The sequence below is a fragment of the Canis lupus genome, chromosome 10, assembly GCF_003254725.2.
Source record: "Canis lupus dingo isolate Sandy chromosome 10, ASM325472v2, whole genome shotgun sequence".
Lineage (NCBI taxonomy): Eukaryota > Metazoa > Chordata > Mammalia > Carnivora > Canidae > Canis > Canis lupus.
This window is the reverse complement of record NC_064252.1, coordinates 6165553-6184503: the sequence shown is the minus strand read 5'-3', so window position 1 is coordinate 6184503 and position 18951 is coordinate 6165553. Positions and strand designations below refer to the sequence as shown.

At 44.6% G+C, this 18951-nt stretch overlaps 1 protein-coding gene across 4 annotated transcripts in view; it reads left to right on the top strand.

The window, feature by feature from the left end:
* Window positions 1–18951, top strand: part of PPM1H (protein phosphatase, Mg2+/Mn2+ dependent 1H) — a 253471-nt gene that overhangs the window by 150069 nt on the left and 84451 nt on the right. For all 4 annotated transcript variants that reach the window (XM_025476754.3, XM_025476757.3, XM_025476756.3 and 1 more), the window contains exon 5: window positions 18357–18441. In XM_025476754.3, the coding sequence (XP_025332539.3) occupies window positions 18357–18441 (85 nt within the window). The remainder of the gene's footprint in view (window positions 1–18356; window positions 18442–18951) is intronic.

The window sequence follows — 18951 nt, the reverse complement described above, 5'->3', positions numbered from 1 at the left end:
TTTGGTGAGAACACTGTAGGCCCCGATGAAATCACACTCAGATAGTTTTCATCTGTGGGCTTCATGGGGACGTCTGACGCCACCAGACCTCAAGGCAAAAAATAGATGCTCTTCAAAGACTCCGTAGCTCCCGAGAGTTACTCATGTGGAAAGCAAATGAATGATGTTGATGCTCATGAAAGCGATCTCACAGCTACAGCGGATGACTCTAAGTGGTCCCAGCCAAACATGAGAAAGTGTGAACTTTTTCATCTGTGATTGAAGGAACGTGATTGTAATTAGGATATAGAACTCTCGGATCCCAGGGCAGTTTGAAGCACTTAGCTTCAAGCACTGCAGTTAGCCTTTTGAACAGCAAACTCATGTTTCGAATTATAACAAATGGCTCTATTAATGCTCTCCCTAATTGCTTCTGAACCTCACTCTTGAATTGCACCAGGCAGAGGCTGTAAAGGTTTGCTTGCGGAAAGCTTCCATCTGCGTTTCTCCTTTGAGAGGTAGTTGTGAATGGGAGCAGCCAATGGGACTAGGGTGCCTGCGCTCTAAGAGCCTCTTGTTCCGAGGAGTGTGGGGCTTGGTGACCGATGCCAGACATTCGAAATGTAAATCTGAATAAGTCCATAGAAATCGAGACACGGAAGCATGGGATTTGATGGATTGTGTTTCTCCCGAGTGCTTTGTGGAGCAGCGTTGCAGTAGGAAGTGCCTCTCCAACAGGGTTATTGAAAGAACAAGCTTACAGCTTGAACCTTGCCCCCAGAAGAACACTCGACAATAGTGTCTCTATGATGACACGTTCCTGGTGGATTTTCTCAAGTGTGTTTTTCTTCCATTGAATTTACCTCTTATTATTTTTTTTTCCTTCTTCATTCCTGTGAGATATAGGAGCGTGACTATAGGTGTGTTTTTCTCTTACAGTTTGAGGGGAAGAGTTGCACTCTAAGTAACTAGTTTGTATAGAGCTGAAGATTTTTCTTTTCTTTTTTTCTTACCTGAAGATTTTTATTTTTTTTAATGCACTAGCCCGTAGTATAAATATTATTGTCTGTACATTCTGCTGTCAAAAATGGGAATGGTATTCCCACTCTTTCATGGAGGCTAAGTGGCTGAGTTTCTCCTTTTGACACTACGAATCCCAATGAAAACGTGAAGTGGTTTATCTGTTGAAAATGATGCTCCTTACTTTGTTGGTGACGTTGTTCCTCTTTTCCTTTACCCTCCCATCCACACTCTGAGAATTCACACTGGTAACTGAACTTTACCAGAGTGCGAGGGAGAGAGGGGAATACAGGCCTCATGGCAGAGGCACCTCACATGGATGGAATGATGCCGTTGTCAACACACTTAACCAAATGGTGCCCGTCAGCCCCTGTTTGGCCATCAGTCCCTCCTCTGGGCCTCCCTCCTGGGGTTGCTTTTTCTGATCATCCACCCTCTCCCTGACATCATTTTCCAGCTGGACCATCACAGCATCCAGTGTTCCTTGCAAACTCTGAAAGAGGAGATTGTTCTCCTTTGACCTCTTGGAGATACTCTTGGGCTTTGGCTAAGTCCTTACTGACATCCCAGCCATCTCTCCAGTTAGCTTACCTTGGTCCACCTGCTTCATGGTTCGATGTCCTGGTTTCTCTCTCCCTCTCACTTCTGCTGTTCCTGGAAGAGACTGTCCCATAGGTTTTTAGCTTTTCATGCGCCATCATCTCTTGTCCTACTGTCAGTCAGCTTCTCTGAAACTTGGTTGCCCACCCTCTTCTCATCTCCCCTCTCCTTTTTCCTTCTATTTCTCAGTAGATACTCTTCAGTGTCACCCAACCCAGCAGTGTCTCTGCATTCCCTGGCCTGGACTTCCTCTTTGTTATGACAGTCTTCTCCTTCAGGCATTTATTGTATATACATTTACCTCTTGAAACTTTTGTAAAAAACAAAAACCCAAGCAAAACTTTCTAGTATTACATAAGCAGCGTATGTCACTTGTGTCATTTTTAAAAGTAAGAATAAATAAGATGAAGAAAAGAGAGGCATATGCCGACCACCCAGGTATGATCCCTTAGTCTTCTACTTGTTGGTCCTTCAGGTATTAGGAGGCACCTATTGCAATCCGCCACAAATCTTGTTCAGAACAGACATCCCTGGTTTCCTTCATACATTCTTCAGGGAGCTAGTGGGGCGCCCCTCATCACCACTCTGGCCCTGCTCGTGTGATATTTCCCTATTCACATGTGACACCACCAGAACTGAGCTGACTTGTGCCCTGTGGAGCTGCTGGCTACCCCCCAATCAAGAGGGCATCCTTAAGCCCTCCCTACCCTTCCTGCCTGCAGAGCTGTGGTATGGTGATTCTCTAATGGACTGAAACTCTTTAAATTATGTGGACATTCCAATCATTTTTAATTTTCTTATTTTTATTTATACTACTTTCTGTTCTTCGTTGTCAACCAAAAGTATCAATTTGGATCTGAAGTCCAAATGGATACTCTGCCTGGAGCATTTCTTCTACTTGGACCAAAAAAGGGATGGGAAAGGGTTGGGAGTGACATGCTTTACTCTCTTAGAGGACCCAGGCAGACTACCAGTGGTCTGGGCTTTCCTTTATTAGCCCTCACAAGTCATTTCCTTATGGGCCTGCTCTAGAATCTTACTCCAGATTGATACCAAGCCACTCCTCCGCGGGTGACTGAATCCGTCGTCTCACTGAAAATCGGTCTTGATTTGCCTTGATTTGTCCAATCTCTAGGCACATTTCTTCACTGTACTTCCTCCCAGATCCCTAACAGAATTATGACAGCCTCATTTTTGAGAACTTTTGGGCTCAACATGTAATCTGTTGAAGCCAGAGGACTTGATCCCATTTATTGTGGCCAAGTCCCCATATGAAATGATTTCATCTATCTTGGGCTTTATTTTTGTTTGTTTGTTTGTTTGTTTGTGCTTTGTTTTTCTCAAGGCGATTTTCCCCTTCTCAGTCTGACAGGTAAAATAGCAATAAAATAGTACTTCTTCTGCTTTGTCATCTGTCAGCATCACACCCTTGCTCTCAAGCAGCCAATTAGCCTCTTCCTCAATTGCCTCCATTTTTCACATATAACTAAGGCCAGTTCTGTTGTCTTCACCATGTTCCATAAATATAAATTTTTCCGAGCTTTAGCTTTGTGAACACTTTTGATAGGTTAGTGGTACTGTCTACCCTTGGCCTTCGCATCAAAAGTAATGGCATCTTAAATTAACTCCATACCATTGGTCCAAATGTTTGCAAAGTGGCAAAAATGTAAAGTCCAGTATAGACTTCTTCACCTATAAATGTCTGAGAGATCTCCTGTTTGTGCAACGAGCACCATCAGGGTAGCTGTAGAGGGGCAACAGCATTCTACAGAGGTGCATTAAAACTCAATCTGGTTTTTGGGAAGCCCAGTGAGGAAGAAGAAGCTGCATGACCAAAACCTGGAAACTCTTAATTCTCAAGTTCTATCCTGGACCCTGCCTACCAATCCCAAAAAGGTGAATAAATAAATCTATGGACCGAGGATAAGATAGAGGAGCACATTCTATAAGTAATGAATGTTGGCCATAGGTCCCAGTGCAATCATGCCAAAGTCTTCTCTTGTTGAAGCTCGAGTCTGGTGTAGGGCTTAGGACTGGAGCAGCCTGTGTGCCTCTCTCCCCTGATCCTAGTGATAAGGGAAAGTCATTCCGGAAAGGCAGCAAATACAGAAATAAAACAAGAGCCAGAACAAGAAAACCCTCAAGCGTCCCGTCAGAACCAGCTGAAGGTAGCAGGAACACCGAGTTCTCTTGCCTGGAACACTATTTAGAGAAGAGGCAGGATGGAGAAAGCCAGAGAGCAGGGAACGGGAGAGAGCTTAGCTTTCCTCAAGGCCGCTTCCCCCCCCCCCCCCCCCCCGTGTCCACCCCCTTAATTGCTGCACTGTTGTGAATGAATGAGTGCATTTCAGGAAAGAAAATGGAGTCAGAGAGAGAGATGCACTATGTGGCTTTTTCCCCAAGAGTCTCAAATTTTACCTGACAAGACTTCTGGGAGTCGGGCACGAGGCTACCAAGAGCGAAGGCTACTGTGTCCCCAGGCTCAGTCAAGGACATCTATCCCTGGATCTAAATCGCACCTGATAGAAAAGTGAGGCGACATTAAGATACAATGGAATATTACTCAGCTATTAGAAATGACAAATACCCACCATTTGCTTCAACGTGGATGGAACTGGAGGGTATTATGCTGAGTGAAGTAAGTCAGTCGGAGAAGGACAAACATTATATGTTCTCATTCATTTGGGGAATATAAATAATAGTGAAAGGGAATAGAAGGGAAGGGAGAAGAAATGTGTGGGAAATATCAGAAAGGGAGACAGAACGTAAAGACTGCTAACTCTGGGAAACGAACTAGGGGTGGTGGAAGGGGAGGAGGGCGGGGAGTGGGGGTGAACGGGTGACGGGCACTGGGGGTTATTCTGTATGTTAGTAAATTGAACACCAATAAAAAATAAATTAAAAAAAAAAAGAGCTCTTCCTTCCCTGGTCCCATTTGAGAATTATTGCACAGATGTCCACTCTTGAAGAACAACAATCCATGTTGATATATAAAAGTTCAGAAAAGTCGTGTAACAAAGAAAGGTGTTTCCCAGACTCTTCAGAGCGTGAATTTTTTGGGTGATTCCTTACCATCATTCATAAGAGCGTTCGTTGCGTGGAGAACACTGTGGAGGCCAACTTCAGTTCATGGACTTATTCTGTGAAGAGTTCACTAGGTAAATGAGGGAATCGGCCTAACTTTGTATGTTCTCACTTCATATTTACACCCACCTTTTCTCTCTACATTCCCTGGAGCACCCGTTTTATTCCATAGTTTTGACTGCCATGTTAATATAACTGTTCCCAAGTGTGTTTTTCTAACGCTGACCTCATTCTTGACCACCACACCCACATTTCCAGCTGTGTACTTCCTAGTCCCTCTATCTGGGTATCAGGCACGTGCCCCGAGTTCAGCATGGAAAGTCAAAATGAAGTATCCTCTCAACCACAGTGACTTTTTTCCGGTCTCCCTCTCATTAATAATATCCTCACTCTCCAGTGACGAAGTTGGGAACCCCAGTGGATTTCCAGACCTTCTGTTTCCTTTACCCAGGAGAATGTACTCAAAAATTATGTCCATATGATAAATACAGATAGAATTTAAAAACTTAATGTATTTTGTCTCTGAGACTTCTATCTATTCCCATGGACATAGTCCAGACTCTCATTTTTCATTTGAACAATTGCAATAGCTTCAGGTAAATTATGGGGTAAGCAGAATTCTTGTAAGGAAAGGGAATTTGGCATGAGAACCTTTTATCTGTCTTTGTCAAGATAAAATCTTAAGTTACAGATATGCTTAGAAAAATGTTAAGGAGATTATGGCATTAATATTAATGAACAGGATGGGGTTTTAAAGCTAGTGATCAAGAGAAGTGGGAATGTTCCAGTGGTACTCTATCAATCTCCCTTGTTTGTTATGGAATTCTGGAGGTACCTGAGCACGTGCCTGGAAATTACAATGGGAAGTCAGCATACCACTCTACCACTAAAGCCTGAGTGAGGCCACCTAAGTCCAATTTGTTTTTTCATTTATACAGTTTCTTACAGTCACAACTGTGGACAGTTATTGTACAGAATAACGAAGTGCCAAGTAACGGTTTTAGTTTGTCTTGAGATATGCGAGTTTCCTTTAATGATTCAATCAGCATCATTAATAAACTATACTTAAGCAAAAAACCCAAAACCAAAAAAATTCCAAACTAAAAGTCTTTTGCACATAAACTCATCTAACCTGAAGAAAGTAGTATGGCCCCATTTTTCAAAGGGAGGAAGTGCAGTCACAGAGTGGCTGATTTTCCCAGCATAGCTAGTTCATAGCTTGAACTAGACTTTGGACTCCAAGCCCTGGGTTACTTTCCACTACCTTTCCACTGGCTCCCCAAACTTAACTGACGGTCACGTTCAGTGAATGGGAGATGGGCTTCCCAAGCCTCTGTTGTGTAAGGAACTGACATGGGGTAACTGTGAGCAAGTAGAACCAGAGAGGCCTTACAGGGAAGGCATCTAGCCTCTGTCCTAACCACAGGCCACCAGTAAGCCCACCTGCCCTGTGAGGTGAAGTCATGCAGCTTAATTTTGAATATGATCGATGGCAACAAGGGTGCCCCATTTATTTACACAGTATAGGTTGCAGGACCTTCTCAATACATTACATAGTGTAGAATGAATTGTTCACGGATCTGACTTTATCCTTACAGAGCCGATGCAGTTCTTAATTTATAGCACCATAAAGAAAAACAGTGAAGGATGCCTCAAGACTCTTGGCAGGCAAATATAGACAAAGCTCCCTCATGTCCTTTTGAATTCCAGGACTGGAGACTCATGGGCTTCGATCAGTGCATAACATGAAGATCTGAAAGCTCCTTTTCCTGTTTCCAACCATAGAATCTTACTGATTTGATTTAAATAGAATTTCCTCTTGTTTGCTTTATTCTGAGCATGAAGAACTGGTCACCCACCATTCTTTGAATAAAACCATTTCAAATTGTGTGAAGGAGAGTATGATCAAATCATTTCTCATTCTTTCCTTCAGGCTGAAATACCACAGTTGCTTTAATTTCCTTCAAAGCATCTATTTTCCACCCCTTGAGTTGTTTTTATTTCTCTTTTTGGGATTCTGTTCATTTGCTCCATTGCATTGCCTTTTTTAAGCAAAGAGGTCAGAACTGGACACAGCTCTAACCTGAGTGTGACTAATGCAGAGCATTTTGTAAGAAAGAGATTGCTTCCCGGACTCTACATGTCCTACCTGCCTTGGCACTTGAACAGTGAGCTATTGTTGTCATCGTTTATTTTTAAAAAAGGGAAGGGGATCCATCCTACTCCAAAAATGGCTACAATGGAGAAAAAAAATACATGCCTTTGGTGGCCTCACCCAGTCTCTAGCTACTTGCTATGGGGAGAAAAATGTGCTCATTTTGAGGCTTGAGAAGTGTTTATATACATTTGTACTGGGGGGCTGTTGCTGTTGATTATAGGTACTGACCCTGCACTTGAGAAGGATCATGTATATATATACCCTCTGATGCAAATGGAAAAAAGAACCATCAAATGTCCGACATGGGCTCTGAAATCCAAGCACAGAGGCAAAACTTTTCCAGCAAAGTGTTTTTTAAAACTGTGTAAAATGAGAAATGACTGTGGGATTTTTCACAAATAAGTTTAGTTTGAATCCTGTGGTCCTTGAAGAGAAAATTTTAAAAACCACCATCGGCAGCGTAAAATGGTGTAGCCACTTTGGAAAACCAATTGGCAGTTCCTCAAAAAACTAAACAGAGTTACAGTGTGACTCAGCAGTTCCACTCCTAGGCATGTAGCCAAGAGAATTAAAAGGATAATCCCACAAAAACTTGTAAATGAATGTTCATAGCAGTGTTAATCACAATAGCCAGGGTGGAAACCAACCAAATGTCTATCAGCTGACGAAGGCATAGACAAAATGTGGTCTATCTATACAGTGGAATAGTCATTTAGCCACAGAAAGGAATACAGTACTGATGCGTGCCACAAGGACAAACCTTGACAACATTAAGAGAAAGAAACTAGGCACGAGAGGCTGTATATTCTGATCCCATTAATATGACGTATCCAGAATAGGCAAATCTGTAGGAACAAAGTAGATTAGTGGTTGCCAGGGGTTGAGGGGAGGTGGGGGAGTGGGGAGTGACTGCTAATGGGTGCTGGTAGGGTAAGAGGTTCTTTCTGATGTGATGAGAATGTTCTGGAATTGGTTACAGTGATGGTTGAACAACCTGGTGAATTTACTAAAAATCACAGAATTGCACTCTAATTCGATGAATTTTTTTTGAAATGTGGATTATAGTTTTTAAAAAACAAAAGCAGAACAAATAATCCCATTTATAAATTCATTTATAAATTGACCCCTTGTCATATTTTTTTTTCCTTTTTAGAAATAATAAGCAGGGATCCCTGGGTGGCGCAGCGGTTTAGCGCCTGCCTTTGGCCCAGGGTGTGATCCTGGAGACCCGGGATCGAATCCCACGTCGGGCTCCCGGTACATGGAGCCTGCTTCTCCCTCTGCCTATGTCTCTGCCTCTCTCTCTCTCTCTCTGTGTGACTATCATAAATAAATAAAAATTAAAAAAAAAGAAATAAGCACCTCAGAAAGTTCTCTTTAATGACTATGAGGCTTTTACTTGGGAAAACGTGCTAGTGCCTTGGGTTTCTTGAATGTCGGTAGTAAAGCAAGATGTTTGCATACAGTGGCAGAATAAGGACACTGAGAAACTCTTCTGGGCAGTAGGAGTAGCGACTGGGCTGCTTGTGAGAAACCGGGAGCATCCGACTCATTTATTGCTCAGCAAATGGTCACTTATTTGTGCTGCTGCTTAACGATCAGTATTTTTTTTCTCTCCTGTCCATTTTTTTTTTTTTTTTTTTTTGGTGAATATTTTTGCTGAGAAACTGAACCATGTGCTTGAGCCTCTGTTAGACGAATCATCAGTATTTGCAGCCTTTTTCTGTAGCGTCCATTCTGGAAACGGAATGGCTAGAAGCACACCCCAACTAATTCCAGGCTCGTGGGATTATTATTTTTCCCCCTTCAGCTACTTTCTGGCACCTCTAATTAGCCTCGACAGCCTGACTGTCCTCTGACGGTGGTGGCCCCTGCCTGTCCCATCAGCTACTCTGCTTTCTTTCCCATCGACACATTTCTGATACTTTTGAAGGAGACAGACGCTTCTGCTGCATCTGAACAGGACTCCCAAGGTCTGATGCTTTTTGACAAAATGGGTACCTCCTCCCTGTACTTGGGAATTGATATACACTGTCAAAAAGGGTTTTCCGAATGGTTTCTCTTTGTCACCTTGGATCAGATTTTCTCCTCCATCCTGGAAATGTGCAGTTTAATGTTGCGTTTCGAATCACTTTCAGCTGAAAAAGTGCGTAATGGAATCAGGGCATCCCATGAATACCCTTAGCAGCGTGGAAGATGCCTTTTGTTTGCAGCTCGTTGCTCCAACCATGCCTTTTGTTGCACTGGTGACAACAGTGGAATTACATTGGGGGGCTCGCTCGATAATGGGCTCCTTGTCCTTTATGATTTAAGAGATGCCCTAAGGGTGACTTCTCCCATCCTGGCACTTCGGAATTGGTTTATATTTATTAGAATCTGAACTCTGGCGGTTGCTACCTCCTGAGAAGAAAAGCAGTAACTGTACCAGTTTGTCCCTATTTCTCAGCCCCACGTACCTGAGGCTTATTTTCAGAATCGTTTAAATTTAGTTTTGAAAGGTGCCTGCGAATGGATCTGGTCCCATCTCTTCTTTTTATAGGCAAGGACACCAAGGCCTGGAGCCCAAGACGGGCATGAGGTGGGGGCTGGCACCTACAGATTCTGATTCCCAGGACGGTCCCAGCTTCCCGCCATACCACGTGGCCCCACTGCCACTGCTGATGCCCCTATGTGTGCATCCCTCCAACGCCATGGACTTCTCGGACGTGGGAGAGGGGTCAGCAATCAGCCACCGCCCCAGTATTTGTCATTTAGTGCTTTGGCTTTCACAGGATCACCTCCTGGGCAAACTGTCAGAACTTACAACAACCCGAGAGGCTAGGTGACAGTGCACCTATCTATGTGCCATTCAGTTAGCCGTAGTTGATAACACGCATGGGGCGTCCGTGCTGCAGGGCTGACCGACCTCTCAACCACGAGAGATTGGAACGAAGCTCTGTGCTATTGGGACTCTTCCAGACATGGGCCTCGGAGCCCTTTCTTTGCTGGCCTGCTGTTCCCAAGGCCCAGGGAGAGCAAGATGAGGCAACTTAGTGTCCGCTCTGGCTCCAGGAGTGAGCCTGACCCCTAACTTTTGGTTTGCTCGGAAGACTTTCCATGGCTCTTATTTCATGGAAACTGGACTGCTGGACACCGTTACCTGCTTTCTAAGTGCAGCAGCCCGGCAATTTTGTATTTTTTTTTCCATTTCTGCCCTGCAGAGTGTGCCGGTGTTCAGCTTAAAGGTGTGTGGGTGTGTGTGCACGTGTGTGCGCCCGCATATATGTGTACTCACGTATGGGTACATATATGTAAAGTCTGTATTTATAAATATAAACCTGTATGTATATATACATTTTTTCCCACTCTTCGAGCCACTTGCATAAAGCCTTCAATTGGGGCTATTTCATACTTATTAGTTGTCCTCCTACCATGTCTCCATGGCATCTGTTTGCAAAATCACTTACCTACGAGTTTGGGGGTTTTGATGGGCTTTGAGGCCAGAGGTTTTTACCTTGGGGAGGTAATCTCCCTGCCTGGCACAGCATGCACTCTTAGGCTTCCTGAGGGTTTCAGAAAGGGAGTGCTGACCAGGTTTCCTGCACCTGCCCTGCGATTCTCCAAACGTCATCTTCTTCTTAAAGTCATTTTTAAACAACGTTTTTATTTTATTTTATTTTTTTTTTTAAGATTTTATTTATTCGTTCATAAGACACAGAGGCAGAGAGACACAGGCAGAGCGAGAAGCAGGCTCCATGCGGGGAGCCCGACATGGGACTCGATCCCAGGTCTCCAGGATCACGCCCTGGGCCGAAGGCGGTGCTGAACCACTGAGCCACGTGGGCTGCCCCTAAACAACGTTTTTAAATGTCTTAAAGACATCTTGGGGCTTAACCAGTTCTTATTTTTATAACAAAAGCCAGCCACTGGTTCCTCAGTTAGCGGCTCCTGACATGGCTACAGGATCCCTCTACAGTCGTGCCTGAGCTCTGTGACCTCTGACGTGCGACTGCGCCACTGGGCAGGGGTCTGTGGACCAGTGCTTGGGGCATACGGGGTTCACAAAAATTGGTAGTGGAACAAAGATGAATCTGTAGGACTTTAGGTCTTCTCTGAATATGTGGCCAAATCTGGGCAAACCAATTCCTCTTCAGACTTGACAAAAAGAACATCCATCCCCCGTAGCCGTCAAATAACGAAAAGCTATGTGAAGAAACGTGAACTCTCCCACTCGCATGCCCCTCCTCCTGCTTAATCAAACACGTGTTTACACTGCTGAGCAGCCAGGGGTCCTGTGGGCCCCTGTGGGTCCAGGTGGGCCAGTGAGGGCCTGAGCCTGACGGAAGGTAGCAGTCCACCTTGATTCACTTCCTGTGAACCTGCAGGCAAGAGGCAAAGAAAAAGCAAAGGGCCAGCTTCCCCGTGTTCCATTTCCACCCTCCCACCCCCGAAGGGCCCCTGCACCGTCAAGGGTCCATTGACAGGGAGCACAGACAGGAGGGAATCTTCTTACTGCTAAGGAGCTCTGGACAAAAGGCCTCTGCCTCTTAAACCAGGGGACGGGTCGTGGGGGGTGGGGGTGGAAAGGGGAGAGATTCTAGGCCAAAAAGCCCTTAGTGAGAATGGAGAGGACTGCCTTTGTATTGCCCCCACCCCCACCCCCGCCATGGCCGTGAGGGAGCACACCTGGCTTGGGCCTGGGGTCACAGTCCTCCCATATGGTGTATCCGTGTATGGCTTTCCTTTTTCAAAAATGGGATTATACTGCATATTCCTCAGAAACTTGCTTTTCTCACTTAGCAATCCATCATGGATATCTCTAGGTCAAGAAACGTACTTATCTCTCTCTCTCTCTCTCTCTCTCTCTCTCTTTTTTTAATGACCATATAATACCTTATGGATTACAAACCAATCTATTCAGTATCTCACCTTTTGATAGACGTTGAGACTGTTTCCAATCTTTGCTGCAACGAAGAATGTCAAGCACGATTTCTTGTTTGTATGTCCGAGGCTTCTGAGTTTTCTGTGTTTTTAGGTGGTAGTCCCAAAAGTAGGAGGACTGGACCATCGAACGCATCATTATAATAGATTTAAAAGGTATAACGGTTTACGCTCCCATTAATTATGAGATTGGCCTTTTTTCTTGCCCTATGAGAACTACTACCCGTTGTTAATTTTTTCAACAAACGTTTGCCAATCTGATGAGCAAAAGTTATATGTTATTTTTACTTTAATTTGCATTTTCCTGGACTAGTGAGATCGAGCATCTTTTCATGTGTTTATTGAACATTTGCATTTTCCCTTCTGTCAGTTGCCTAATCATATCTTTTACCCATTTTTTTTTTCCCTTTGCTTGTTTGTCAGATGTCTCTTGGAGAGTGTCAATCTTGCTTCTGAGGTGGGATTTCACAGGAGTTGGTGTGATCTCCTTAAGAGAAGTTGTGAAATCAAGCGAATATTTGAAACGAGCATCTCATTTGACCCCTTATTTTTCTCTTGACCGGTTAATGATTTGACTCACTTGGGGGACGCATGTAGGTCTTTTTGACGCCAAATTGTGATATTAGAGGATAGAAGTAGCAAGGTTTTCAAGAAATTGCTCTCTGAACTCAAAATTCTCATCAGTTAGCAATAAATTGCTTTTATCCTCTCATGTGGCTAATGTTTGGGGAGGGTGGGAGGCCATTTGAGAAACAATGAATGTCTTTGCTTTACCTTCTCTTCTCCCATCCTTGCAGTTGACTCCTAAGACCATCTTAGACCCTACCATTCACCTTAGTACAAATCAGGCTCCATCTTTTACGCTGGGCAAGAAATTCAAGTATGCAGATTTCATTTTTAGTCTCTGTGAACGAAAGGCTAGCCTTAACTTGGGGGAATATGCTCAGGAGCCACCTTTCTGGGGTAAGGGATATCAAGTAGGAAGTGGTGGCCAGTTGATTAAATTGCCCCAAGCCTAGGAACCTCCTCGCTTTATCTCTGGCTAATCTCTGAGTAAGTAAGTGGAATGACATCCAAAATCTGACCGTAGTCCTATCGACAGGTCCAGATCCAAAGGCCTAGCCGAAAGACCAGGGCGTATGCCTAATTCTCCTTGCTTCTTACTGCTGCCACAGCTTTTTTTGGGTTTTGTTTTAAATAATTTTCCTTTGGAAAAACAGCTCATAAAATAACAAAGTAGAAGATATGAAGTACACAAGAATCCCATGATGACAGAATGTAGCTTGAAAGCATTTCTCTAGTTTATTGGTTGTTTAGTGCAAGATTTGTCAGCCTTCACACGCACTCTATTCCCTTTGAAACCCATTCCCTCTCACTGCCCCACTCCAGATTGGAGACCAGCGCTCTGACACATTGATCCCAAGATCAGAGGGATGAAAGAGCGAAAGATCAAAAAGAAGCCAGGAAGCACATAGGAAGAGGCATCATGATTTAGGGACTGGAAAGTCTGACTGCCAAGCATGCTGTCATCTTTAATCCATGGGTGTCTCATAAAGGAAGAACTTGGTAGTTCAAACAGAAATGAAGACTGTTCTGTACATAGATGGATTTGATATAAATATCTGTTTAAGAAAGTAATTAGCTAGGGTTAGCCCAGCAGCGAATATTGGAATTGAATGCTGGTACCTCGTCACTGTGTGTGAATTTGAAATTTAAAAAAAACGAGAGTAAACACAGTGGTGGCTGCTGCCTTGGCTGTGTCCCCTCTCTCCTGCCCACTAAGGACAAGGGTTCTGCCTCAGTTGACTAAATCTCTCAAGTCACTTTGTTAGTGGCGACTTAGCCAGAATGACATCCTTTTACATTCATTGACTTTTTATAAAACCGATGAAAGGCGTGCAGGTGTTTGAGGGTCCAGACTCTTTACAGTTAAATAATTACAGGTAATAATGTTGTTACTAGGAAAAGTTTTATTCGAGGCCTTCACTCTGGGTGTATCTATTCATCCACCCAAGTGTGGCTTGCTCACTCTTTATCCATATAGTCATTTATCCATCAGCAGTTACTGTGTGTCTGTCACAGGCCTGAGATAAGGATTCAGGCTCTGGCTGGGAAATATCCTCAGGGAGTTAGAGAAGCCATGGGAGCAGTGGTGAGGGTTGGTAAGGACAATGCTGTGCAACACCATGGTATCACAGGGGCCTCACAGGTAACCCAGGAAGACAAGAGAAGGCACTCTCGGGGGGGGGGGGGGGGGGGCTGACGGCCTTGTCACTAGGAATAGCTTGTCCAGAGGAAAGGAGAGGGAGATGTGCAAGAATAACAAAAGTGAGGCGAAAGCCAGAAATAGAGGCAAAACACAGATAACAATGGATTTTGGAAATGCTGGGGAGCCATGAGGGAGCTTTCAAAAGGGAATATGACTTGGTGAGAGTCACACTTTATTTTTTTATTATTTTTTTATGAGAGTCACACTTTAAAATCACCGTGGTGGGGCACCTGGGTGGCTCAGGCTTAAGCATCTGCCTTCGGCTCAGGTCACGAATCTAGGGTCCTGGGTCAGAGTCCCCACATCCAGCTCTCTGCTCAGTGGGGAGTCGGCTTCTCCCTCTCCCTCTGCTCCCCTCCTCTGCGTCAAATAAATAAATAAAATCTTTTAAAAATTAAGATAAAAAATCCACCATGGTGATCATGTACAGAGTCAGAGGAGGACAGAAGTGGGAGCAGCACAGAGCTCCTGAGTCATGTGGACAAGCTCTGATGGGGACTTGAACCAAGGCACAAAATGGTGAGAATCAAAGAAAGGAACAGATTCACATGCTGTTGAAGAAGTAGAATTTATAGGGTGTGGTGCCTTTTTGGATGGTAGGGTGAGAAACAGGAGCAGTCTGAGAAGATTCCCTGGTGTAGGATAGGTGAGTAGGTGGGAAGGAGTGCTTTTCCCTGAGATGGAGAATGCTAGAAGGGCAGATCTGGGGAGGGGGTAGATAAGATCATTAATTAAGTTTGAAACATGCTGAATCTCAGATGATGGTGATTATTCATGTGGAGATATCTGTTGGCGGTTGAGTGCCCCAGGCTGGAGCACAGCAGAGATGTATGGGCTGGAAAGGATATTTGGAGTCATTGGTATATGTAGTTGTTGAAGCCATTTATTCATTTAGAAAATATTAAGGGCATAGAGTGGGGCCAGCTTCATGGATGTGCAATTTATGGGTCACACAGGCCTCACTCTTGGAAGGGCCCCACATTGAGTCTAAAGCTTTGTTGTCACCATCTTAAAATTCTCATTAATTTCTAAACAAGAGGCCTTGCATTTTTATTTGGCACTGGGCCCTGGAAATTAGGTACCCAGTCCTGCTTATCGTACCTTGGCCCTGTGTACAGTAGCTACAGGGCTACAATGTTGACTAAGGCAGCCATGGTTCTTGCCTTAAGAACTCACAGGCAAGGATGTTAAGCCATCAATAGCAAAATGGGATGTGTTCTATATTAGGAGTGCCAGGCTAAAGGAGCATGTGGGGAGGCTGCTAAAGCTAATCTTGGAGCTTAAGGAGTTAGGACATGAGACTCCCCGGGAAGAAGAGTAGAGAGACAAAATGGTAGCCCATAACACCAAAGGAAGAATAGAGAAGGGAGCCTCCAGGACATAGGGAATCTAGGAGGAGGAGTGTCCCAGAAGCCAGGATCAGGAGAGACTGTTAAATGATGCCAAGCAGACTAGGAATGAGGTCATATCCAGTGGATATAGTAACAAAGAGGCCATTGGGTGATTCTTGACACAGTTGGATAGAGAGGGGGGCAAGAATGAATTTACTTTAAGGGATCAGTGGGAGGTGGGAAAGTACAGCCCCTAACTGTAGATTATTATCTTAATAGGAAAGCAAAGAAAACAGGCCCTGAAAGGTGGGTTTTGGATTAGGAGAGTATCCTTTTTGTTTGTCTGTTTGGTTTGGTTTGGTTTTAAACAAAGTGTTTTGAGCATAGGTCGGAACTATGGGCAGAGAGCCATAGGAAGGAGAAGTTGAGGATACAGAGGGGGAATAACTGACAGAGGGAAGCCCTGAAGTGGGGAGTGATGGATGGACTTACCCTGGTCAGGAAGAGAAGAGAACAAGGTAGCAGAGGGAGCAGGTGAATTTCTAGGTGAGGACCCTCTTGGCTCTCCGAAGTCAACGTCACTTCACTTACCCAAGTGAGCATCCGCTGCCTCTCACTTCCTGCCTCAATTTCAAGGGGAAAGCATCTCCTGAGTTACCTCTTCTCATATTCAACAAATATTTATGGAGCTCCTGCTGTGTGGCAGGCTAAGCATTTGGAATAGAAGAGCAAACTAATAGGACAAGGCCCTGATCTCACACGTAGGTCCCACAAGTGGATCTTCCACAGCCTGATGGTGCGGTGTTGGCTCCTCCCCGCACACCCTCCTCCTCTGTGGTCTCCAACACTGTCTTCTGTCCTCCTTACCTTCTTCCTTGGACTCATTTTCTTCCGCTTCCCTCTGAGATAGCCAGCGTTCCTAGTTGGAGCCTAGAAGCTGGAATTCAGGGACCATGTAGAAAAGGGGAAGGAGTTAAAACTAGCTTTAAGCAAAATTTTGAAATAGAAGGTTGCCTTTGGAATTTATTGCCTAATGGCTTTTGATCTTATTCCCCTGGTTCTCAGAGCCCTTCTTGCTACTTTGAGATTAAGCTCTAACCTAAACCTTCCTCTGAAGCTCTCTCTCTCCATCCTCCATCAAAACCCTACTCCCTTATTCTGGAGTTAGTTGTACCTGATAAGTTAGGACAAAGACCATTTGAATGAACACACTGATCTGTGAAAGGTGGGTATCACCTTTCTTGGGAGGGGGGATTGCATTTTACAAGTGACACTGGATTTTTAAGAAGGAGCTTTTAATCTGTCCTATTTTGGGCATCGTAATAAAAGAAACAATGTGAATATTACATCTTCTTCCCAGTCGGCTTCCCTCAAGTTTTCCATTTTCTCATAGCTTCCACTGGTTTCTTTTAGACCCATTAATTCTCTAAAGCCCCTGTGACTTTTTGTTGCCATCCCCTCCCTTACCTGCCCTCCCATTGGGCACAGGGTTAGGGCTTGGGGGAGAGGTTGGGACAACTGCAGCTACTTATAGGGACTGCTTCTGAGTTGGAGATCACCTCTGTGGTGGGGAGGGGTGCCTGGGGCCTCCTGGCACAAAGAATGCAGCTGACCCTGGAGTCAGTGAGGCATCCACCCAGAGCTGAGCTCATCGAGTATAGGTGTTTCCTATCCTCCTGGCTCTTCACAGAGAAGTGTGTTGGGTTCCAGGCCTCTGGCTCTCTGGTACCTGAGAGCTCTTGGGTTCCTATAGAATGCGTTTTGCAAGCCACTTCACCAGTTGATAGCTAGAAAGTGGTTGTCACGAACCACTTCAGAACAAGAAGATCTAGGAGTAGGAGGCTCCGTCTGGCATAGGCCTAGGGAAGGTCGCTCCATGGTTATCCATGCTGTGGTGTCTCCCTTAGGTATCTCCCTTAGGGAACTCTGTTCTCTCAAGTCCTGGAGTCAGTAGTAGCTCTTGGGCACATTTTTTGGAAGTGTGTGAATTTCCTAACCTTCAGGATGAGATGAGAGGCTTTTTTTTTTTTTTTCCTGGACCCAGGATAGTACCCTAGAAACTCAGGAGTCTAAGTCAGGTGTTCACAGATGGTAACATGCCTATGAATCACCTGGGGATCTTATTACAATGAAGATTCTGATACAGTAAGTCTGAGATGGAACCTGAGAGTCTGCATTTCTAATAAGATCCCAGGTGAGGCCAGTGCCACTGGCCCACAGACACTAAGAGTAACAAGGATCTGGAGCTCTCTATTATGTTAAACACTAGCCACTTGTGACTTTTTAAAGATAAATTAATTAAAATTAAATGAAACTAAAAATTCAGTTTCTCAGCTGCACTAAGCATAATTTAGAGGCTTGTTACCCACGCGTGGCTAGTGGCTGCCGTATTAGATTACACAGATTAAAGTATTTCCTTTATCATGGAGAGGTCTATTGGAGAGCACTAGTCTAGAGTAAGCCTTAATTTGCATCATTCACTTATTCATCCATTTATTCACTGAGCACCTGTTATGTGCCAAGTAGGATGGTTGGTGCTGGGCATTAACAGATGGTTCCGGTAAGCCAACTGGAATGTAATATTCTAAAAGTAAAGATACCTGTAATATGGTGAGGGAGCTACAGTTGGTAACAGTGAATGTTACCATGCAGGTTAGAGGAAAAGGTACCCCTTGGGCATTTCATGTGTGGGTTGTTTTTTTTGTTGTTGTTGTTTTTCTTTTTTTTTAGATTTTATTGAGAGGGAGAGAGCGTGCATGGGCAACTGTGTGCGAGTCAGAGGAGAGGGAGAATCATACACAGACTCTGCGCTGAGTGCAGAGCCTGATGCAAGGCTCAATCCCATGACCCTGAGATCACAACCTGAGCCAAAATCAGGAGTCTGAACCGATTGAGCCCCCCAGGCTCGGTGTGTTCTGAACCAGGCTACAGAGTGATCATAGAATTGAGGTACTTACAAGACTGGCTACTGACAATACCCTTTTTGCCATTTCAGGGCCATAATCATCAGAAACGGAGAAATCATCCCCATGTCTTCAGAATTTACCCCCGAGACTGAGCGCCAGCGACTTCAGTACCTGGTAAGAGTCCTGTCGGTTTGGCGGAGCGCCATGGCGTCGGGGATGGTGTCAGAGCTGTTCTGGAGGAACGTGTAGCTATTGACATGGGAGCAGGCTCACGGCAGTCAAACGACATATGGTATTAACTCCCCCACACACACCTTCTGGATCACACATCCTGGCTCCGTGTGTGACGACACACTCCACCTCCGTGAATTTATTATTATTGCGGCTGTTTCTCTCCCATCTGTAACCAATCGAAGACACGATGTGCTCGTTTCTTTTAATGGGTTGGTATGTACAATATGAAGTGGGGTGTTGAGTAACACAGATACCTTTCTTCCTTGGCCTGCTACTCACTCTAACTGAAAATGGGGGCTCAGGCCTGAGGAGCATGGCAGCCCGCGATCGTGCCGGCAGCCCCCCCAACTTCACACACAGATATGAAGTCTCAAGGGCCCTTTGGGAAAGATGCAGGTGTCAGAAAATCTGTTTCTATCCTGAAAATAAGTTCTCCGTGTAGATCACCCT